The following is a 25,655-nucleotide window of genomic DNA, read 5'->3' on the forward strand; positions in this document are numbered from 1 at the left end:
GTATATCATACGATGGTATGTCAACAAAGCATAATAAAATCACATTTAAAAAGGCTTGTTTTAAGGAAAAAAGAAAAAGAAAAGAAAGGCTTAAAAGGCCTGCATAACTCTTGGAGGAATGACAAAAGGATTTGGGCACATTACTGAACTTACCAAAATATGAATATATATACTGATACAAATACTGGTATCAAAGTAATTACTGCCACGAGTATCCGCATCACCACCTTCCACTGGGCAACTATGCGCCAAGCCATTTGCTAGGCACCTTACAAATATTCTTAAAATATTTACTATGCACCTATTATATGCCTGGCATTGTTCATGGCACTGGGAAATACAATAGTGACCAAAAGAGAGAAAGATGTCTACTCCAATGGAGTTTATATTTAATGGAGGGACAGATAATAAAAAAAACTTAATAAATGAATAAAGTATATGGTATGTTAGAAGAAGGAATCATAAATGCTGAAGTGGGAGGATGGAGTTCACACATTAAACAGGTTGAGTAGGGTTCACTGTGAAGCCATTTGAGTAAACACTTGAAGGAAGTGAGGGAATTAGTCAAGGGGCTATCTGGAGGTAGAATGTTTCAGTTAGAGAAAAGAGCCAATACACAGATCCTGAGGAAGGAACATGCCTAGTAAGTTCAAGGGACAGCAAGGAGGCCAGTGTGGCAGAAGCAGAGTGAACAAGGAGGAAACTAGTAGGAGATGAGGCCAGAGAGGTAACAGAAAAAAAGCCTATTGTATAGACTGTGGTTTTGACTCTGAGACAAGGGCCTCCTATAGAGTTGAGTGAGAGTGAGAATAGTAGGAGGTCAGGGGCATAATCAAGGAGGCCAAATTTTAATAATCCAGGTGAGAGAACTGGTGAAGATGATGGTTCAAACCAGAAAGGCAGTGGTGAGAATAGGCTGAATTCTGGATACATTCTGCAGGGGGAGCCAACAGATTTCCTGACAGATTTGGTATGGAGGATGAGAAAAATAGAGGACTCAACAACAACTCTTGTCCATGGTTTTTGGCTAGGCAACTAGTGTTGCCATCAACTAAGATAGGGAAGATCAGCTTTAGGGGAGAAGACCAGGAATTCAAACAGGCAGCTGAATGTGAATGTGGAACTCAGGAAAAGAGGTCTGAGCTGAAAAGAGTCATATGACTTACTACACTCACAAGAACTTTTAAGGTATGCAGTGATATCCCTGTTTTCTTAATGAAGACATCGAAGCTTAAAGGTGATAACCTCATTAGCTAATAACTACCTGGAACTGGGATTTGAACTCACTCTGTCAAAATTCACAATTTGAGTTCCCTACCCTGTACCATGCTGTGTCTGAAAACAAAACCAAACTGAGTCTCAATGAAGCAGTGATTCTTACTAATCTGTTACTGCTACCACATGCAGCCTTTAAGGGTAGGGAAGCTCAAATATCAGTGGTAAGCTGGGTTTCGGCAGCCAGCTTACTAGGCCCACAATTTAGCTCTGCCAGATAGGCACTGTGAGAAAAACAACAGCAAGAAAGATGGCAGGAAGGCAGAGGAAGGAGCCCTTTAGAGATGTGCTGAAGCACTACAATGTTCTGCAACTTTGCAAACACTGAGAAACAATGAATTCCACAGGAACTGGTGGGATGTCTCATTTTGTGAAAAGTCTAAGCTGTCAGAGAAAAGTCTAAGAAGCAGCGAAGTAAAAAACCACTCTGTGTATAATAGCAGAAGGAATAAACTAAACAATATTCAAATATGTCAATAATATTAAATATATAAGAATTTGTAGGTTACAACATTCTTACTTCAGTGTAATGTCTTGTGATTTTAAAAATACTTTGAGAGCCAGTTACTTGCATGTTAAAAAAAATAAACACATTAACTAAAAAAACAAAACAAAACACATTCTTATCTGGAGCCACATAAACTGATGATACAAATTACCATCACTACACCTAACGAGAAAAAAAAATTCTCAACTCCTTAGGTATTCTTACAAGACTCATTGTGATCTGGCCCATGTTCCACTCCCCTTTTCCTCTCATAACGCTCCAACTACACTGGTTTTCTTCCTAGTCCTCAATTGTACAAAGCTTGTTCCCATCTAAATGACTTAAGATTTGCTAATTCTCTCATGGAATTCTCCTCTGGATTTTATGTGACTTTATTTAGGTTTCAATGCAAATGCTACCTTTGGAGAGAGCTCTTCTCGGACCACAAAATCTAAAATAGACTCACTTTCCTCGAAAGCACATTCTATCTTAAAACTCTATAATACTCATCTCTATGAAAATCTAAAAGGAATTTTAAGGCAGTGATTTTGTCATATAAATCTAATGCCTCAAACAGTGCCTGCTATGTGGCAGACACTCAGTAAATACCTGTAGAGTGACTGATCCCCAAATAAGTATATTCAAAAATGACAGAAACCAACTTTTAATTTAAAAAATTCTTAATGAACAATGAAATAGTCTGCAAAGTAAGGATATTAAAATACTCACTGAATCGCCATCATCTTTTTTAGAATCCCTTTTCAATGGCTCATTCATGTCTTCTTGGCTACGGAAGCTGAAATTCTGGATTGCTTCAGTAACACCTCTAAGAGAGCTATAAATATCTTCAGAGTTCATATTTTCTGTGTCATAATCAAATGCACTATGAAAAAGATGACAGTAATTTTCATTTAGGTGTAGTTTTAAAATACAAACAAATTTGAGGAAATTATATAAGGATATTTACAAAGACAAGATTAGGGAATGTATATTCTCTAGGACATAATTAGCAAAACAAAAAATAGCAGCTATATATAGTTAAAGTACATGTCCCTTTGTCCTTCCACCAAGGACACCTTATAGTTACTCTAGAATGCACAGACCTTAATAACTGGTTTGTGTTTCCACCTTCAAAAATGTTCTGATTAACCACAGGTTAGCAAACTATGGATGGCTTGCAAGCCAAGAACATTTCTTACATTTTTAAATGGTTTTAACTAATTTTCTACAATTTTTCAAAAGGCCAGGAAAAGGAAATAAAATTTTAGTCTACTAAGGAGTCAAGAATGTCATTTGAAATTCAGCTCATGCTTGAATCACCCAAGTGTGTGAAAATTATACACATCTTTTATTTTGTATTAAGGACCAATCTCTCAGTCGTATTTTTTCCTCAGAGGTATATATTCACTATTTACTTACTATATATATGTTTATACATATATTCATATATAAATATAATGAATTTACATACATGAAAATTAGATAAAATTTAAATTTCAGTGTCTATAAATAAAACTTTATTTAACATAGTCATGCCTATTTATTTAGGTATTGTCTATGGTTATTTTTTATTTCTATTGTTGATGGTTGTTTTCATACAATAGCAGAGTTGAGTAGAGACTCAAAAGACCATGACTCAAAAGGCCTAAAATATTTACCACCTGACCCTTTACAGAAAGTTTGCCAATCTCTGTGATTAACTCCCAATAATAGTACTGCTTGAAGAAGAGATAAATGTATTTTAAAACAAATTTGTGAGAAGGGAGAGGATTTTTAACATTGAACATAATTTTTTTTTAGATAGAATTTCAGTCTGGTTGCCCAGGCTGGAGTGCAGTGGCACAATCTCAGCTCACTGCAACCTGTCTCCCAGGCTCAAGTGATTCTCCTGCCTCAGCCTCCCAAGTAGAGGCTCCTGCCACCATGTCTAGCTAATTTTTTGTATTTTTAGTAGAGATGGGGTTTCACCACGTTTATGGCAGGCTGGTCTCGAACTCCTGACCTCAGGTGATCTGCCCACCTCGGCCTCCCAGAGTGCTGGGATTACAGGTGTGAGCCACCGTGCCTGGCGAATTTATTTATTTATTTTTTAAGGGACAGGGTCTTGCTGCTGCCCAGAATGGAGTACAGTAGTACGACCATAGCTTACTGCAGCCTTGAAACTCCTAGGCTTATGCAATCCTCCTGCCTCAGCCTACCAAGTTGCTAGGACTACATAGGACTACAAACATATAACATCATGCTTGGCTGATTTTTAAAAATTCTTTTGTAGAGATGGTGTCTCTATATGTTGCCCAGGTTTGTAGCAAACTCCTGGCCTCAAGTGATCCTCCTGCATTAGCCTCCTAAAGTGCTGGGATTTCAAGTGTGAGCCATTGTGCCTGATCCATAAATGTTATTAACATAAACTCTATAATCAAATGCTAAAATTCAACTGAAGCTGGAATTTAGCTACCAAATTTATCATATATGTAGAATGGAAAAAATAGGCTAGAAAATGTTTGCAATATATTTTTCTTTCTTAGATGTTGATGTATTATCCAGTAATTTTAATGAATAACTTGATGAAGCATACTATAGTGTATGGCTAATGACAAAAGTCAAGCTATTAAATATAAATACCAAACTTCTTTTTTTTTTGAGACTGAGTCTTGCTCTATGACTTAGGCTGGAGTGCGGTGGCATGATATTGGCTCACTGCAACCTCCGCCTCCTGGACTCAAGTGATTCTCCTGCCTCAGCCTCCTGAGTAGCTGAAACTATGGACATGTGTCACCATGCCCGGCTATTTTTGTATTATTAGGAGAGATGAGGTTTTGCTATGTTGATCAGGCTGGTCTTGAACTCCTGACCTCAAGTGATCTGCACGCCTCAGCCTAGCAAAGAGCTGGGATTACGGGTGTGAGCCATCACACCCAGCCCAACTCCTTTTTAAAAAAAACTTTTAAGTTCAGGGGTATTTGTTCAGAATGTACAGATTTGTTATATAGGTCAACGTGTTTCATGGGGGTTTGTTGTACAGATTGTTTTATCACCCAAGTATTAGGCCTAGCGTCCGTTAATTATTTTTCCTGATTCTCTCCCTCCTCCTACCCTCTGCACTCTGGTAGGCCCCAGGGTGTGTTGTTCCTCTTTATGTGTTCATGTGTTTTCATCATTTAGCTCCTACTTGTAAATGAGAACACATAATATTTATTTTTTTGTTCTTGTGTTAGTTTGCTAAGGAAAATGGTCTCCAGCTCTGTCCATGTCTCTGCAAAAGACATAATCTTATTTTTTTTTTTTTATGGTTGCTTAGTATTCCATGGTGTATATGTACCACATTTTCTTTAACCAGTCTATCACTGATGGGCATTTAGATTGATTCCATGTCTTTGCTATTATGAATAGTGCTACAGTGAACATACATGTGCATGTGTCTTTACAACAGAATGACTTATATTCCTTTGGGTATATACCTAGTAGTGGGATTGCTGGCTCAAATGATATTTCTGTCTCTAGGTCTTTGAGGAATTGCTACACTATCTTCCACAATAGATCAACTAATTTACACTCCCAACAATAGTGTAAAAGTGTCCCTTTTTCTCCACAACCTTGCCAGCATCTGTTATTTTTTGACTTTTCAATGATAACCATTCTGACTGGTGTGAAATGGTATCTCTTTGTGGGGTTGATTTGCGTTTCTCTATTGATCAGTAATGCTGAACTTCTATGCAAACAATTTTTCAAAAGGCCAGGAAAAGAAAGTAAAATTTTAGTGTACTAAGGAGTCAAGAATGTCATTTAAAATTCAGCTCATGCTTGAAACACACAAGTGTGTGAAAATTATACACATCTTTTATTTTGTATTAAGGCCCAATCTCTCGGTCATATTTTTTCCTCAGAGGTGTATATTCACTATTTATTATGTATATGTTTATACATATAATTCATATATAAATATAATGAATATATGACACATTTTATTATTATATACACAATGAATTACACAGATATTATATATGTAATGAATTATATCTACATAACATGTAGTGGATTATATCTATTTAATTTTTATATATCTATAATTTATATATTTATATAGATACATGATTTATATATTAATTACATATATAATGATATATATCTATATAGATATAATTCATTACATATATAATGAAAATATTAAGCTTACAGATAAAACATAAAAATAACAAATAGGTAAGGGTTAAATATACAATGAATATATGACATATTACATATGTAATTCATTAAATATAGTTATATATGTAATTCATGATATATAATATATATCATATATAATAAATTTATATTTATTTACATATATATCATATATTCATTATATATTTAACCTTTCCTTATTTGTTATATATTTTTATGTTTTGTCTGTAAACTTAATTTTTTCAAATTCATCATTATAATTAACCTTATCACCACTTATACTGAGTAGTATAATGTAATTGAAAGACATTATTTACAATTTACTGGATTTATATAGCATTTCTGAGAAATATAATTATGCCATTTAATAGAATAAGCAGTAAGTTATTTTAAAAAGTTGTCAGCTTTTCTTTCCACTTATTAAAAAATTCCATATCCTATGTATTATCATTTAAGTAGTTAATTTTCAAATAAATTTAAAATTTTTTTAATTTGCTAAGTTTCTACTTTTCTAAGACCTTTCAAGTCAAGTGGGAATTGACTGGAATTATATTAATGCTTGCTTTTTAAGAATGGGAATTTACAGCCAGGTGTGGTGCCTCATGCCTGTAGTCCCAGCACTTTGGGAGGCTGAGGCAGGCGGATCACCTGGGTCAGGAATTTGAGACCGGCCTGGCAAACATGGTAAAACCCCGTCTCTCTCAAAAATACAAAAGATCAGCCAGGTGTGGTGGCGTGTGCCTGTAATCCCAGCTACTTGGGAGATTGAGGCAGGAGAATTGTTTAAACCCAGGAGGCGGAGGTTGCAGTGAGCTGAGATCACACCACTGCACTCCAGCCTGAGTGACAGAGTGAGACTCTGTCTCAAAAAAAAAAAAAAGAATAGGAATTTGCAAACACAAACCATCATGAAAAATCATCCTTTTATTACCTTGGAGATAAAGTATTCTGTGATGTATTGGTAGGAGAAGTAAGAGGACTGGACCAGTTAGCTGGTGATCGTGGTGTTGGTCTTGTCAAAGGACTCCCCATGGAACTCTGATGAAGGGAGTCAAAGAAATATTAACATATTACAAATAAGTTCACTTAAAAAAATTCTTAAGGAAGCCACACAAACATTAGGTTGAACCACACTTAAAGGCCGTATTTCCAGGTCAATATTTTAAAAATTCATGTACTTATGTCTGGTTTCCACGGGAAAAAACTTCTTCCTACTTAAGTTATATAACTCTTTAGCTTTTTTCTGTTCTCACCTACTTCCTGCTCTGAAATATTAACATCCTTTCCCTCAAGGATTCAATGATATTCTAAACTAGTAATTTTAAATTAGCTTTCTGTTCTGAGCTAATTTCCATCTTCTAACCATTAATAATACTCAAATTTTATTCCTCCTTGACTTTGCTTTACACCAAGGGAGTTAAATCTGGTCATATTATTAATATGTCTATTTTTAAGATATAATGACATAATCCTTACTCCTTTTCAAAACATGACTGACTCTGATTCACAAGAAATTGTTTTACGATTACTTTTAACCCTCCTCAGACTTTACCTTAAGCCTGCCATCAGTGCATCTCCTATGTTTGCTATCAAATGTCTCTCTTTAATTCTTTAGTTCAATTCTTTAGGCATATTATATAAATTATTTCATACCAGTAAAAAATACATACATGTATATACAAACACACACACACACACATATATATATATACACATATATCACTTGAAGGTTTCATTTACTCAGGACTTATTTCTTGAGTCATCCCCATTAGTCCTCAAATAAGAATTGGTTCAACTAAAGAGCATGTCCTGATCCTAACGGCTTCCAGCTGGTGCTCTCACCTATGTTTTGCTCTTATTTTGCTTTTCTTGTTCATGCCCTAGCCACCGTTTACCACCATCCTAATCTATACAAATTATAATATAATATAAACAGGACAGGCATAGGGACTCTATTCTTTCCAAGACAATATTTAATTCTGCTCAGGAAATGCCAAATAAAGATGCAAAAATTATATAGTAAGGATCAAGTTTACGTTGTATAAAAGAAAGCAATTATTGTTAAATCAACCATCACGTTATAGAACAGCCAAGAAAATAAGTAGGAATTACCTGGGTTCCATTGCCAGTGTTTCGAAGGTGATTATGAAGAAGCTTGGTAGCACCATCCTGAAAAGTTTTTGGTAAAGCTCCTAATAACATTGTAAACTCTGGGGTATTGAGTTCAAATAATGATATCAGCACTGACTGTGCTGCCTAAAAAACAAAGGCATACAAGAAGTAGATAAATATATTTTTGTTACTTCAATGAGACCATTTTCTACCTCCACATTTCTGTTCAATAGCACGAAGCTTGAGCATCTTTTCCAGGGCAAAGAAAGAGACTTATTTGCTTTGAACCTGCTTTGTTGGAAAGATTAAAAAATATTGACCTACCATTTTTTTTTGAAGGTAAGAAGGGAATATGAAAAGTATAATAATTATAACCTAACAGACAATAGCAAAAGTTAACCATGACAGTTTCCAGGGTTACTCTGTTACATACTAGTACAGTACTTTAGTTTTCCTAATAAGCAATTACAAAGAGAAGGGATATCTAATCTTCTCAAAAGCAGTTAACCTAACAAGTCTACAATTTGAAGTTAAAGTAAGTTTGTTCTGTGGAAATGGGAACAACGTAAAGCTTACTCAGATTAGTTAAGAAAAGTTATACAATTCTTTTCTGCTTATGAAGTAATCAACTGCATTACTTTGAAATTCAAATTATATAGAGAATTAAGGAAGAGAGAAACTCAAATCATTTATAATCACATGACACAAGTATCCACATCTGCACACTTCATTTTGGACCTTGCTGAACCCACTCTGTGAAAAATACATCTGAATATACAACACTAGGGGAATAAATTATGTTATACTGGAACAATGGAATACTATACAACACAGTCTTGGAAGATGACACAGCTCTCAATGTAGAAATTGAGAAACATCTATTACATACTGCTGAAGACAAAACTATAGGATTACTTCTGTAACAGGCCAGGCACGTTGGCTCACACCTGTAATCACGGCACCTTGGAAGGCCGACGCGGGCAAATTACTTGAGGTCAGGAATTCGAGACTAGCCTGGCCAGCATGGTGAAATCCTGTCTCTACTAAAAATACAAAAATTAGCTGAGTGTGGTGGTGTGTACTTGTAATCCCAGCAACTTGGGAGGCTCAGGCCAGAGGATTTCTTCAACCTGGGAGGCAGAAGTTGCAGTGAGCGGAGATCGTGCCACTTCACTTCAGCCTGGGCAACAGAGTAAGACTCAGTCTCAAAAAAAAATGTGCTAGAATATGTACTTTAGTTCATCTAGTTTACTTTGGTTTAGAGATTCAGCTTTATTTCTCCCATAGGGACAGACATCTCAATTGCTCCCAAACCATATACCAATGATCCTTTCCTCGTGAAGTGACACTTCTAATCTCCTATATAAACCTAAGTGTCTCTGGACCTTCCTTCATGTTCCATTGACCTATTTGTCTATTTCTATACTAATTTCTTCATTTATCAGCTTGAGACATTTTCTAGTGATTTCCTAAAACAGATGCGACTTAGGTTCCTTTCAGCATCAGCTTTACCTTTTCCTCTTTCTTCTCCCTTACACTAGTCCATTTTTGTCACATCAGACAGCATAATCTTTAAAAACATAATTACTATGTGACTTAAAAATGTGCCAATGATTTCCAGTCACATCAGTATTCTTGTTCTTGGAATATTGCAAAATTTAAATTTTGATGAACTCCAACTTATCTGTTTTTCCATTTGTTGCCTATGCTTCTGATACCATATATAACAATCCACTGCCAAATCTGAGGTCATGAATATTCCTGTTTTCTTTTAAGTGTTTTACTTTCCTGTATCTACTGAGATAATTATGTGGTTTTTGTGTTTTTACTATTGATATAGTGTATTATATCAATTTTTGGATGTTAATCTAATCTTGCATTCCTGGTAAATATCCCAATTGGTCATTGATATGGCGTGGCTCTGTGTCCCCACCCAAGTCTCATCTTGAATTATACTCCCATAATTCCCAAGTGTTGGAGGGACCCATGGGAGATAACTGAATCATAGGGGTGGTTTTGCCACATTGTTCTTGTGGTAGTGAATAAGTCTCACGAGATCTGATGGTTTAATAAGGGGAAACCTGTTTTACTTGGCTCATTCTCTCTTTGCCTGCTGCCATCCATGTAAGACGTGACTTGCTTCTCCTTGCCTTCTACCATGATTGTGAGGCTTCCTGAGCCACATGAAACTGTAAGGCCAATTAAACCTCTTTCTTTACAAATTGCCCAATCTCAGGTATGTCTTTATCAGCAGCATAAAAATGAACTAATACAGTCCTGGTATATAATTCTTTTATATACGTTGCTAAATTTGGCTGGCCAGCATTTTATTGAGGATTAAGGCATCCATCTTCATAAAAAGATGCTGGTCTGTGGTGTTTTTTTGATGTCTGATATCTCTGTCTAGTTTTGGTATCAGGATAAAACTGCTCTCACAGAATAAACTGGGAAGTGTTCTTTCCTCTTCTGTTTGGAAGAATGTGTGAAGAATTGATATTAATGTTTGATGATATATACCACCAACAAAGCCATCTGAGCCTGGGCTTTTCTTTGTGCAGTTTTATTTTATGTATTCATTTTTTTGAGATGTGGTGTTGCTCTGTCACTCAGGCTGGAGTTCAGTGGCATGATCACAGTTCACTGCAACCTCAACCTCCAGCACTTAAGTGATCTTCCTACCTCAGCCCCTTAAATAGCTGGGACTACAGACATGTGCCACCACACATATTTTTGTATAAAGACGGTTTCACCATGTTACCCAGGCTGGTTTCTCATGGGCTCAAGCAATCTACCTGCCTTCGCCTCCCAAAGTGCTAGGATTACAGGTGTCAACCACTGTGCCTGGCTTGTGCATAGTTTTTGATTACTAAATCAACTTCCTGTTGTATTTCTATTTATACTGTTTATTTCTTCTTGAGTCAGTTTTGGTAGTTTGTATCTTTCTAGGAATTGTCCATTTCATCTAAGTTACCTCATTTACTGGCATATAATTATGCATAGTATTTCTCTATAATCCTTTTTTATAAGCTCAGCAGTTATATTAAAATAATTTTTAAGTCTTTAAATCAAATACATACATACAGATTTTTAAAAAGTTTTAGGAAACGTTTTATAAATCTTAATACCCTTTTTCAGCTCTCCAGAGTTCCCTTTTGTAATGCTTGTTTTTAATGATAGGATTGACAAACTTATACAATTATTTCTTCATTATTAGCTTGAGACATTTTCTAGTGATTTCCTACTAGAATAGATAATGATTTAGGTTTCTTTTCATTTCTTTTTTTTCTTTTGAGTTGGGAGTCTAACTATCATCCAGGCTGGAGTGCAGCAGCACAATCATAGCTCACTGCACCCCTGAACTCCTTGGCTTTAAGTGATCTTCCTGCTTCAGTCTCTTGAGTAACTGGGACTACAGGCATATACTACCAAACTCACCTAATTCGAATTTTTTTTTTTTTTTTGCATAGATGAGGTCTGGTCATATTGCCCAGGCTGGTCTCAGACTCCCAGCCTCAAGTGATCCTCTCACCTTGGCCTCCCAAAGTGTTGGGATTACAGGCGTGAGCCACCACACCCAGCCACATTTGTAATTCTAATGATTTGAATGTTCTCTCTTTTTAACCTGATACATTTAGCTAAAGGTTTGTCAATTTTGTTGATCTTTCTAAAGAACTAACTAGCTTTTGGTTTCATTGGTTTTCCCAGTCTTTATTTCTTTTGCTTTAATCTTGATTATATCCTTCCTTCTGCTGTCTTCAGGTTTAGTTTGCTTTTCTTTTTGCAGTGTCTTATTGTGGTGAATTGAATGACTGATTTGACAGCCCTCCTCTTTTTATTGTAGGCTTAACAGCTATAAATTTCCCTCAAAGCACCGCTTTAGCTTTATCCCATACATTTTGGTCTTTATTTTCATTAATCTCAAGGTATTTCTCAGTGTATTTTCTTATTTCTCTTTTGATTTCCTCTTTGGCTCACTGATTACTTAAGAGTGAGCTGTTTGTGGGTTTTCCCAATTCCTTTCTGTTATTGACTCTAATTTCATTCTACTGTGGTCAGAGAACATACTGTGTATTAGTTCTATCATTTTAATCTATTGAGGTTTGTTTCATGGCCTAACATGCAGAATGTTCCATGTGTACTTGAGAAGAATATATATTCTGCTGTTGGGTGTAGTGCTCATCACTGGAAATAAAGATCACAAAAATGTATACTCTGTGAACTCTTTATTTTTTTTTGAGATAGGGTCTCACTCTGTCATACAGGCTGGAGTGACAACCTTGCCTCACTGCATCCTCGACATCCTGGGCTCAAGCAATCCTCCTACCTTAGCCTCCCAGGAAGCTAGGGCTACAGGTACATGCCACTGCACCCAACTTTTTATATTTTCAGTAAAGCTAGGGTTTCACCATGTTGCCCAGACTGATCTCAAACTCCTGGGCTCAGGCAATCCGTCTGCCTCAGCCTACCAGTGTTGAGATTATAGGCGTGAGCCACTGTGTCCAGCCTATGTGTATTCCTTTTGCAGCAAATGTTGATGGAAATGATTCACCAGAAAAGAAAGTAAATAGAAGTAGATATAAGATGCAAGAAATAGGCCAGGCACAGTGGTTCATGTCTGTAATTCCAGCACTTTGGGAGGCCCAGGTGGGCAGATCACTTGAGAACAGGAGTTCAAGACCAGCCTGGACAACATAATGAAATCATGTCTCTCTTAAATACAAAACTTAGCCAAGTGTGGTGGTGCACATCAGTAATCCCAGCTACTAGGGAGGCTAAGCCATGAGAATCACTTGAATCAGAAGGTAGAGGCTGCAGTGAGCCAAGATCATGCCTCTGCACTGCATCCTGGGTTAAAAAACGAGACTCTGTCTCAGAAAAAAAAAAAAAAAGATGTAAACAGGGATAAAGATAAGTCTCAGGAAGACACTCCATAGAAATTGCAGGCAGATGTGTATACAGCAGGCCTGAGGAGAAAAATGTCAAAACTGGAGAAAAGAACAGTGTCCAGGAAGGAGCTCTCTAGAAAATAAAATAATAATCTATGTTTTTGAGCATATGGAAAATAACAGCCATACATGTGTAGCCGAGGTGTTGAAAATACTATACTTAGAAAAAAATATTAGGCAAATGAAAAAGCAAGGCAAATTGTCAACTCCAGGAGAAATAATGTATCTATAAGAAAGCAAGCAGTCGCAAATCACTTGGTATAGAAGTGAATACCTGCACAGTCAAATGTAAATCTTTTCTACTAATAACTAGTAATTGATTCATATGTATTTTATAAATACCTTAGAAAGGATACAGAAAGTTTGAGAAAGCTAAGTCCTCACTTACCAAGATAGATGGATATACCAAATGTCTACATTTATCAATCGATTTTAAAAAATGTCTAAAAATGGATAAATCAAACAACAGTATAAGCTCTTATTTGAAAAGTATAGGTAAACACAGGGGGAATGATTTGGAATTTTTTGAATGGTTATAAAATTAGAGAGAGGATTGTTGTAAGGGTAGGTATTTTTGATTCTAAGTTTGAAAATTATGCTTATATTAATTGGATACAATTTAAAACAACTTAAAATATTTTTTAAAAAGTTCTTCATAACTCACTGCTAACTGGTATGGTCCTGAAAATATTAGCTTCATTCACTGTCAATCCATAATGACTGACTTGCTTTCCCAATTTATCTTCTCAACTTTGTATTAAAACATACCTTCCGAACATCAGAACTTTTGGGTTCTGTTGTCCAAGTGATGACCCGAGATACTGCTAAGCGAGTTTCACTAGAATTTATAAAATCTGCTGGATCCATCTGTTTCGCCAGAGTTTCTATGTATTTAAGGATAGCAACCTTCACCTGCAGAGGAAAGCACAAAGAGAAAGAACAGTAAGATGGTTATTGTGAGACACTAGAGAATATTTCAAAAATAATCAGGTGATTATTTTTATTATTTTTTATATACAGATAGGGTCTCATTATGTTGGCCAGGTTGGTCTTGAACTCCTGGCTTCAAACAATCCTCCCACCTCAGCCTCCCAAAGTGCTGGGACTACAGGCATGAGCCACCATGCCCAGCCAGGTGATTATGACAAATAGAGAATGAACAAATAACATCAACAACAACAACAAATACAGTCACCTACCTACCTGAGGTACAAGTATATGACAGTGTTGATGATTTTTTTCACACATAATCAGAACTTTGAGGTCCCAGGTGTTTCATTCCCCAAGTCTGAACAACTGCTGAAGACTATCTTGACAAGATTATAAACATTTCCTTAAATCAGCCCTCAGAGCTTATGGCTGACTCTTAGCTAGACTCACGGAGAGCTAGTCTTATTAACCCAGTGTAATTTCATTTTTGGGAAAATGAACAAAAGTATTTTGGAAATGAGGTATGGCAAATCAAGGTAGGCAATATACGTTTTTTTTTTTTTTTTTTTTGGTCAAACATAGACTCTCACAACGAGATGAGGTTCCTTAATGAGTCCATCGGTTGTCAGAACTGCCTTCCAAAATAACTGTCACAAAAATGAGTTATACAAGTACCAGTGAAGAAAAGACAACAACTATTTCTATAGAAATGTTATGTGTTGGCCGGGCGTGGTGGCTCAAGCCTGTAATCCCAGCACTGTGGGAGGCCGAGGCAGGTGGATCACGAGGTCAAGAGATCGAGACCATCCTGGTCAACATGGTGAAACCCCGTCTCTACTAAAAATACAAAAAATTAGCTGGGCATGGTGGTGTGTGCCTGTAATCCCAGCTACTCAGGAGGCTGAGGCAGGAGAATTGCCTGAACCCAGGAGGCGGAGGTTGCGGTGAGCCGAGATAGCGCCATTGCACTCCAGCCTGGGTAACAAGAGCGAAACTCCGTCTCAAAAAAAAAAAAAAAAATAAAAAAAAAAAAAAGGAAATGTTATGTGTTAGTTTAAAGGTCTTGATATTCTCCCAGTAATCTTGATGTAAACATGCATGCAAGGCAGATGTTTGAAATATATATATTTGTGGAAGGGCTATAATTGAGCTAATTAACACATACATTACCTCATATATTTAATTTTTTTTTGTGGTGAGAACACTTAAAATCTATTCTCCTGACAATTCTTCTTATAAATTCAATTTTAAAGTTTTATATATTTAATGTGTATAACATGATGTTTTGATACACATATACACAGTGAAATGTTTCCTACAGTCAAGCAAGTCAATGAATCCATCATTTCAGTTACCCATTCTGTGCGTGTAGCAAGAACACCTACAACCTACTCTTCTAGCAAAAACCCCAAATTTAAGACAATATTATGAACTATGGTCTTCATGTTGTCCATTAGATCTCTAGACTTAATCATACTACAGATTTGCCACTTTGTATACTTTGACCTACATCTCCCCATATGACATCCCCCATTAGCGGTTTTCAAGTATACAATACATTGTTATTAACTATAGTCACCATATTGTACCTGTGCACTTAAGAAAACAGCACTTGACATAGTCCTGGGATATAGCAAGGATGCTAAACATAAATTAAATGCTAATTTGCTGACGTAAAGAAGGTTTAAATGTATTATTGAAACTTGAGAAAAAATTGTCAAATTTTAAAGCAGTATGTTTTTCTATGTTTTTTCTTCCCTTACTATTGATTTTAATGTCATTTTTGTCACTCAGGCCCAATACGGTCTCTGGGAAGTGCCATACTGAATAAATTAGCAGGAAGTAAAATATTAAAATAAGGTTCTGACACTTATACAATTTTCCCTTCCTACTTCCAGTTAAAATAAAAAGAAGAGATCAAATTACATTTTTCTTTCTTAATGAATGAATTTTAACAAGTATTTGTAACTTTACACAGGCAACAAAAGCAAAAATAGACAAATGAGATTACATCAAACTAAAAAGCTTCTGCATAGCAAACAATACAATCAACAGAGTGAAGGGACAACTAGAAATGAGAGAAAATAGTGTACTGCAAACCAGACATCTGCTAAGTGGTTAATATCCAAAATACATAAGAAACTCACATGACTCAATAGCAAGAAAACAAACTGTTTAGAAAATGGGAAAAGGATCTGAATAGACGTTTCTCAAAAGAAGACATATAAATGGCCAACAGGTATATGGAAAAATGATCAATACCAGCATTCTTCAGGGAAAGGCAAACTAAAACCTCACTTCACACCTGGTAGAATGGCTGTTATCAAAAAGATGAAAGATAAGTGTAGGTGATGATGTGCAGAAAATGAAACTCTTCCACACTGTTGGTGGAAATGTAAATTAGTACTGCCATTATGGAAAATAATATGGAGGTTCCTCAAAGAATTAAAAATAGAACTGCCATATGATTCAGCATTCCACTAGTGGGTATAGACCCAAAGGACATGAAATCAGAATGTGGAAGTGACATCTGCACTCCCATGTTCACTGCAGCGTTACTCATAATACCAAGATATAGAATAAATCTGGCAGTCTATCCAAGATTGGAAAGATAAAGAAAATGTGGTGTATATACACAATAGAATACTATTCAGCTTTACAAAGGAGGAAATCCTGTCATTTGTGATAATGTGGGTGAAGCTGGAGGACAACACATGAAATACGCCAGACATAGAAAGACAAATACTATATGATCTCACTTACATGCAGCATATAAAAAAAGTCAAATTTACAGAAACAGAGAGTAAAATGGAGGTTACCAGAGGGTAGGGGACTGGAGAGATGTTGGTCAAAGGGCACAACATTTCATTTAGACAGGAGGAGTAAGTTCAAGAGATTCGATTTCTCCATCAGCCAGGAAGGATGTTGGTGTAGAGGTTGACGAAGCTACCAAGGACAGTAACTACCATGACTCCCAGTGCTATGATGAAATCTCGGACGTGTGGCCTTCTGGCCAAGTGTCTGCAATTTCATATTGTAGGAGCATTCATTGTATCCCTGTGGGTAGCAACTCTTTATAAGTTTGCTGTAGCTAAACCAAGAAAGAAGGCACATGAAGATTTCTACGGAAATTATGATTCCATGAAAGATTTTGAGGAGATGAGGGAAGGCTGGTATCTTTCACAGTGCAAACAAATTATGGAATATAAAGAATTTCTTCAGGTTGAATGACCTAGAAGTTTGTAACTGACTTGTATTTCTGAACTATGAAATGTGAATATGTGGGCTAAGAAACAGTTTCTCTTAATAAACAACAACAACAAAAAGAGACCTTCTGTACATCATGGTGACTACAGTTAAGAACAATATATTGTCTATATGAAAACTGATAAAAGAGTGAATTTTATGTGTTCTTACCACAAAAAAAAAAAAAAGATACACGATAAACCTATGAGGTTACAAAAATGTTATATAACTTGATTTAGCCATTCCACAATGTATACGTATATCAAAGCATATATAGAATTTACTTGTCAATTAAAAGACATATGTATAATTTTAAATAAATTTATTGCAAAAACCGAAACTTAGCCTATTAGCCATCAGAAATGCATAGTAGACAGGAAGAGAGACTTATGGTTAGTTTTAAAGTACCAGGCACAACTAAATTGTGACAGCACATAATATTCTGAAAAAAAAAAAAAAAAAAAAAAAAAATTTTTTAAATTTTTTTTTTTTTTTTTTTTGAGATAAGGTCTCACTCTGTCACGCAGGCTGGAGTGCAGTGTTGTGATCTTGGCTCACTGTAGCCTCGACATCCCAACTCAAGTGATCCTCCCACCTCAGCTTAAGTAGCTAAGATTACAGGCGTGCACCACCACAACCAGCTAATTTTAAAAACTTTTTTTTTGAAGAGACAGGGTTTTGCCATGTTTCCCAGGCTAGTCTTGAACTCCTGGGCTCTAGCGACCTGCCCACCTTGGCCTCCCAAAGTGATGGATTACAGGTATAAGCCACCATTCCCCGGCCAATATTCTGAATTCTTGAAGCAACGCCATCCTCACTCAGTGTGAATAGCTGGAAGGTGACTATGTTAAATCAAAAAATGAACATGAATGTATTTTGTTTATAATTTGCCATCATCAATAACTGAATATATTTATTTATACTATGTGAGGGTCAATTAGTGCAGTTGCTTGGCAATTTATTGTCATGCAAAATTTTAAAAGGGTTTCACAGAATGTATGTGTTTACTATACTAATAGGCAACATAACCACAATACATATATAATCATTTGAACATGTACATTTATTAGGATATTTTACAAGGTTGTACCCAGTTTATAATTTTAATGCAGCAAACACACATTCTTTTTCAGAGAAGAAAAAACAATCTAGCTGCTAGGGATGTGAAATTCTTTAACTTGTTTGTGAAACCCAGAAAAAAGAGGTCAGCAAAAATTACATTTATCTTTAAAGTATTATTAATTCAAATAAAACCACTTTGTATTGGCATTTCACCCACTGCTTCCACTTGACACGTAATCACATGACACTCTGAAAGAGATGTAAAATTTTATATAAACATTCATCATTTATCTGAAAGATCAATAAAAATTTTTTTTAGATCTGATACTCAAGTTATTTGTGGTTTTCTATAATCTGCTAAATTTTTTATACTTAACCCTGTTACCCACTTGAAAGCTGCTTTTATTTTTGACATAAGATATGGCTCCAATATAACTTTTCCCTGCCATTCTAAAACACTGATTTAAGAATTAAAAAAGTTATTTTCTTTTTTTGTGTGAGACGGAGTCTCACTCTGTTGCCTAGGCTAGAGGGCAGTGACACAGACTCGGCTCACTGCAACCTCCACCTCCTGGGTTCAGGCAATTCTCCTGCCTCAGCCTCCCTGGCAGTTGGGATTACAGGTGCCAACCACCATGCCCAGCCAATTTTTTGTATTTTTAGTAGAGACAGCGTTTCACCAAGTTGGACAGGCTGGTCTGAAACTCCTGACCTCAGATGATTCCCTGCCTCAGCCTCCCAAAGTGCGGAGGTCACGGGTATGAGCCACTGTGCCCAGCCGAAAAGTTATTTTCCCTCATGGATTTGTTAATATATCTGTATTAAATACATATTTATAAATAATTTAGGCTCTTAGAGAAACGATCTGTGATTCTAGTTTCCAGTACAATGTTTTCCAATAGGAAAGCCAGTTTTAATTTGTTCATATCTCATTTCAAATCTTCACTCTGTCTTTCTCTTCAAGTCTCCAGCAACTTATTCTCTCTAAACTCAACTATCAACCCCTTGTTTTGTTTTTTTTGAGGCCTCTGTCTCCCAGACTGGAGTGCAGTGGCACGATTTTGAGTCTCATTCTGTCTCCCAGACTGGAGTACAGCGGCATGATTTTGACTCACTGTAACCTCCGCCTCCTGGGATCAAGCAATTCTCCTGCCTCAGCCTCCTGAGTTTCTGGAACTACAGGTGCCCACCACCACACCTGGCTAACTTTTGTATTTTCAGTAGATATGGGATTTCTCCATGTTAGCCAGGCTGGTCTTGAACTCCTGATCTGCCTGCCTCGGCCTCCCAAAGTGCTGCTGGGATTACAGGTGTGAGCCACTGTACCCAGCCTCACCCTTATTTCTTAAGCTGGTTTAGACTCTCATTTGCACTGGCCCGTGAAACATCTCTATATACATTTTCTATCCTCCCTTCTTCCCTCTCTCCCTCCTATGTCCCACCCTCTCTCCCTTTCCTATTTTTTAATTTTTATTTTTTGAGACAGTCTCACTCTGTATCTAACAAAAAGAGGCTGGCTCCCAGGCTGGAGTGCAGTGGTATGATCAGAGCTCAATGTAACCTCAACTCCTGGGTGAATGCAATCCTCTTGCCTCACCTCCTGAGTAACTAGGACTATAATAGGCATGCACTACCACACTGAGCTAACTCTACATATATTTTAGTAGCACTTGAACACCACTACAGGTACCTGTATCATAACTTATATTACCATTTAGAGTTTATTAGATATTATAGTTAATGATAAAATTATAGACTTGATATTCCCAGAAATACCTAGCACAATGCCTTGGTCATAAAATGAGTTCAAAAATATCTGTCAATAATATCGAGTAAATTCTTCTTCTGTGGGTCACTTTAAAAAAAATTTATTTATATATATATATATATATATATTTTTTTTTTTTTAATTGCCTTTTTGGTTTGGGGTACATGTGAAGAACATGCAAGACTGCTGCATAGGTACATACATGGCAATGTGGTTTCCTGCCTTCCTCCCCATCACCTATATCTGGCTTTTCTCCACATGTTATCGCTCCCCAACTCCCCACCCCCCGTTGTCTCTCCCCTAGTTCCCCCTGACAGACTCCAGTATGTGATGCTCTCCTCCCTGTGCGCATGTGTTCTCATTGTTCAACTCCCGCTTATGAGTGAGAACAGGTTACTTTTTTTTTTTTTTTGAGACAGAGTTTCGCTCGTTACCTAGGCTGGAGTGCAATGGCACGATCTCGGCTCACCGCAACCTCTGCCTCCCAGGTTCAGGCAATTCTCCTGCCTCAGCCTCCTGAGTAGCTGGGATTACAGGCATGCGCCACCATGCCCAGCTAATTTTTTGTAGTTTTTTTAGTAGAGATGGGGTTTCACCATGTTGACCAGGATGGTCTCGATCTCTTGACCTCGTGATCCACCTGCCTCGGCCTCCCACAGTATTGGGATTACAGGCTTGAGCCACCACGCCCGGCCTGAACAGGTTACTTTTTAAAAGCAAAAGATAAAACCTCTTTCCCCAAGAAGTGCTAAGAAAACAACATTATATTGAGTATAAGTTGTGAAAGGAAAATAAAATGGCCTATGCCAAAGGGAAGAGTTAAGCTTGGGAACTGGGTCATCCAAAAACTGTCTCCCATTTGTTCATAAACAGACAGCTCCAAGATAGAAGGCTACATATTTCTTCAGATGGTCTCCCTCATGCAGACAATGTAAATTAACAGTTTATCTTTGCAGGTAGAGGACAGAGATGAGACTAGAAATCATCCCTCCACTCACCCAGAGACAAATACATATTTGACTCCTTCCTCTACTCTATATTTACGTTCTCTTACGTAAGACGAAGATTTGTTGAGCATGAGATGAATGCAAACATAACTGACTATTCCTCTTTCCCCTCCTGCTGGCTCTTTCTCTTTTAAATATTAAACTCCTCAAAATGCTCTCTGGAAAAAAAGCACATGTCACAGATCCTACTTGTTGTGTCTATTCCTCCTGGATGCATCCACGATCTTGGCAAACTAAAGCTCTAAATTGATTTAGACTTGTCTCAAGACACTTTTTGGTTTAACAAAGTCAACCCTGGTAAGAAACAGAATTGTGATTCTGAGGAACAACTGCATTCAGAAACGTAAGGGAAAAACCAATCCTGGGCAGTAATGCTTGTAGAAATATATTTCGTGCAGGATAGAGCAGAAAAATATAGGAATCGTTGTAAGCACATATGCTTGTTATTTCCCTGACTTTAATCTCCTTTAATAAAACTCACTAAAAAAAACTTTAGTAAAGAATTCAGGGGCTATTCTTTTACATTAATTTTTTTAAATTTTATGTAAAATTTAATAATCATTTAAAATCACAAATTGGAATCCATCTAGTTTTTACATTAACTGCAAAATGTGTGCATATAACAGATGAGAAAGTTAACTATAATTCCAAATGTTATGCATACATCAGGAAAAAAAAGTTACTATTTCAGTTAAGGATAATTGAAGAAAGGCATTGAGATTAAATTTTAAAATTTTTGCTTAGTTAATACATAGGCAAAACAGACATTTTGCCTAAAATACCTGTTAAAATGCCTAACACTTAAAAAAGTATTGGGAAATCACAAACATAAAATTAGTTAAGAGTGAGTCTGCATAACCAGCTTAGGGTTAGATGGCCATACTGTGATGCCTTCTAAATATGTATCATCATTAAGTTTCTCCAAAAGACTTAGAGTCTGACATTTAAATAACATTTGAAATAAAATATGTGCATGCGTAGAAGGCTTACGAAGATTAGTAGTTGAATATAGATGCAAACACTGCAGAGAGTTAAGAAAAGAAATAATGCAGATGAAAACAAAACAAAAAAACCTTGGAGCTCCAAAAAGAGTGAAGCTGGTCCCGAAGTGCTGGCTTGACTGTCTGAAAGTTTATAAAAACAAAACCCACTGATTGAACAGCTTCTCATGTGACGGAAATACAAATATCAATATCACTTTATTAAAAAATACTTCAACTCCTTATAATGTCTTTAAAAGACCTCAAATTTTTACCTTTAAGCTTGGTGTTTGGGTCTGATCAACTGTAAATCTCATTAAAATATTGAACTGAAGATCATTTGGAAAAGATTCTCTGAAATAAGAACAAAACAAAACAAAAATTAAGTAAGTACGTATGTAACAGCAAAGACTATGCTTAATACCAAAACATAATGTCACCCAAAAAGCATGCATAAAGTGGTATATGCATGTGGTATAACCTATCTGGTATAATATAAAATAAATGTATCCTCAGAAGAATATAAACATTTGAACTAGTACTCAGTACAGGGTTAAAAAGCAACATTACAGTAAATAACAGCCTATCTTGCCTCAACTATGGATTTAATCAGAAAAATATATTCAGCAAAAAGTTTAACATTCTTAGAAATGTTTCTTTACACCTAAAATCTGAATTCTGACTCACCTCAACCTAGTAAATGGGTATTTGAAATAAGTGACTTCAACGATCTATACAAGAAATAGAATTATATCATTGGTTCAAAACCTTCTGAAAAGAGATTCAGAATACTGAAATGCATAATAAACATTGTTTAAATAAACATAAAATACTTTTTACAGTAGATTAAATAAAATATTCAACCTTACTTTGCTAATACTTTTTTCTTTTCTTTTCTTTTTTTTTTGTAGACAGAGTCTCACTCTATTGCCCAGGCTGGAGTGCGGTGGTACAATCTCAGCTCACTGTACCTCCACCTCCCAGGTTCAAGTGATTCTCTGGCCTCAGCCTTCCAAGTAGCTGGGATTACAGGTGCCTGGCACCACACTTGGCTAATCTGTATTATTTTTACTAGAGACAGGTTTTTGCTATGTTGACCAGGCTGGTCTTGAACTCCTGACCTCAAGTGATCCGCCTGCCTCAGCCTCCCAAACTGCTGGGATTAAAGGTCTGAGCCACTGTGTCCAGTTGCTGATATATCAATTAAGATAAAATACCACCTTGAATTACTCAACCAATATTAATACAATTTTTATAAAAGAAATGCAGGGTTTGACCTAAAACAAAGTTGCATTAAATATACAATGTGAATGGGCATAATTAACAATCTTCTAATGGACTCCAGGCAGTCTAAATTGTTCAAAGGGACTCAGAAATCTGAACTATTAATATACGAGTTAAATGTTCCTAGTTATTATCTGGTTAACTTGAAATATATGAAAAAAAAATTACCTTGTAACATCAAGGGCTTTCTGAACTTTTGCCTGAACAGATCCAAGCAAATCAGCACCCATTTTTTTCAGTAGCTGTGTAAGCAGCACAAACAACCAATCTTGAAGATCATCTTTGTGGACTTGTATGAAATCCACTAGAGTCTCCAAAAACATGCTGAATACCTACAGTTGATAAACGGGAAAGGTAGGGAGAAAAAAAGAGGAAATATTGACCTCTATGTTCAATTCAAAACAAATATAGAAAGGAACACAGGAATCAGAGGCACAGCGATTGGCAGCCAAGCGGAAAAACAATCTCTCTTGCTTTTCATTGGACACTGTGATACAAGAGTACATTTGAACTGTTATCCAACTTCTGCAGAAGTTCGACAATTAGCTATTCCATGCAGCATCACTTGGTAAAGAAAGTTTGGCCATAATGGCTGGCACACCTAATGTTATCAATGATGCCACAGCTTAAACTGGTTAAAGTGAAATCCGTTTTATATAAAATGTAGGGAAAGAAAGTATAGTTTCACTAACTCTCAGCTTTTCCAATGAGTGGCACTGCATAAATAAAAAGATGACTATAACGACCTTCAAGTATACAATTTATCTGGTATAATAATTAGAGAATTCTCAGATTTCTCAAAATGAAAATTGTCATAAATAATTTGGTATGGAATATGTCATTTATCAAAACTGCCTCAATGGTAATTTTAAATAATTTGAGATAACTGTAATTGCATCTAAAATAAAATAAATCCAAGGTGAATGTCTACATCTAAACTTCAGTGATTTTCAAAAAGTCCTAGATGGCATACTATTAGTCTCCATATCCATTTATGGGTTTCTTACCTATTTCCAATATTAATCTATTTGTTTAAAAATTTTCATAAGGTTGAAAAAATTATTACAGTGAAGGGAAGCTAATGTTTATAAGTGATGTAGCTCATAAAAATACTTATGAAAAGTGACCTTTATCTAGGCTGTATCGCTTTATAAGACAGTCAACACCACACTAGAAAATTAGGTTCTAGGTAAAGAAGAAAAACCTCTTAAGACTGTCAGCCATAATATATTACTGGACAAATTATAATAAACATTTTAATAATAGATTAAAAACTGTGGGTTAAAAAAATCTTAAAATCATTAACTTTTTGAGGTAATCTCAAAAAGTAATTATGTTAATTTGAGAATTAAGGGTTTTGCTCTCAATGAATATTTCTTGAATTCCTTTATACAGTTACAGATAAACTCTTGTTTTTTCTTGTTAGAAATGAAGGATTTTCTTGATCAGAATCATAATTAAGCTTTAACATTTAAACTGAGTTAAAAATAATATACTTTAGCCATTTGCTAAAAAGCTCTATACTTGTAACAGCAGAAACTATAATTAAATTTTTGAGTATTCTCTGGTCCCCAGCAATGTATGCTTCAACACTGTTCTTACTCAGTGTGGATTCCTTTAACTCTCATCCCACCCCTACCCCAACAACTCCCCAAGAACTTGGCTTCTCTTAGATTCCAAACTTGGCCAACTGCTTCATTAAACTGTCTCTGGCCCTATTCTGAGGGCCAAGAATATTGTCAAGGAACTTCACTAGACCTAGTCTGTGACAAATGCATGTAACTAATCTGATCCTCATTCTTACTGTTACCTGGCAAATCTGTTCAGTGACGTGCTGGCATCAGTTTGTACCTATCTAGAGTCAACTGTTAAATATTCAGGAATTTTGTGAAATGGCTGGTAGCTTGACATCTCAGAAATTGGCAAATGCTACAAATCAGGGCTTCCTGCCTCTCCTCTAAAGCTCATTTACCAGGACATCATTATTCTATTCTTTGGTTCACTTTCACTCTTGTTTCAACACTTATCTATGCTCCTGAAGATTCCAACTTCAAGTTTTCCTACATGAAAATCCATTCTGAAAATCACAGACATTAGAATGCCTAGGTCAACCATCCTATTTTATGGATGAGGAAACAGGGAATCAGAGAAAAATATGACTTGCCCAATGTTTCACAGATGGTTAATAGCTAGGCCAGGACTTAAGGCTAGGTCACTTGGTTTTCAGCTGTGCTCTATTCACTCTATCACCAGATGACTTACCTCATCTACTTTACTGTCATTCAACATGAAATTCTCCATTGACTCTTCCCTCAACTTGATTTCCTCTGTACCTATCCTTCTAATCGTCATCTCTCCAAGAAAGAAGTGATCTGATTCATTTCAAGGCTAATCTAT

General features: G+C 36.1%; 1 protein-coding gene and 1 long non-coding RNA gene across 51 annotated transcripts in view; one reads left to right on the plus strand and one right to left on the minus strand.

The window, feature by feature from the left end:
* Nucleotides 1-25,655, minus strand: part of CLASP2 (cytoplasmic linker associated protein 2) — a 234,298-nt gene that overhangs the window by 52,964 nt on the left and 155,679 nt on the right. For 26 of the 50 annotated variants that reach the window (XM_032269320.1, XM_032269272.1, XM_032269190.1 and 23 more), the window contains 6 exons: nt 23,427-23,590; nt 22,250-22,328; nt 13,750-13,893; nt 8,036-8,179; nt 6,855-6,961; nt 2,492-2,645 (listed from right to left, as the gene is read on the minus strand). In XM_032269320.1, coding sequence (XP_032125211.1) covers nt 2,492-2,645; nt 6,855-6,961; nt 8,036-8,179; nt 13,750-13,893; nt 22,250-22,328; nt 23,427-23,590 — 792 coding nt within the window. Of the gene's footprint in view, nt 1-2,491; nt 2,646-6,854; nt 6,962-8,035; nt 8,180-13,749; nt 13,894-22,067; nt 22,119-22,249; nt 22,329-23,426; nt 23,591-25,655 lie in introns of all 50 variants that reach the window. The other 24 variants (XM_032269052.1, XM_032269259.1, XM_032269236.1 and 21 more) reach the window with 1 other exon arrangement.
* On the plus strand, nt 9-25,237 carry LOC116543677. Its single transcript, XR_004265668.1, has 3 exons — nt 9-19; nt 13,531-13,536; nt 25,162-25,237. It is a non-coding gene; the product is annotated as an uncharacterized LOC116543677 (long non-coding RNA).

This window comes from Sapajus apella, unplaced genomic scaffold (genome assembly GCF_009761245.1).
Source record: "Sapajus apella isolate SASKATOON/1434 unplaced genomic scaffold, GSC_monkey_1.0 scaffold4, whole genome shotgun sequence".
Lineage (NCBI taxonomy): Eukaryota > Metazoa > Chordata > Mammalia > Primates > Cebidae > Sapajus > Sapajus apella.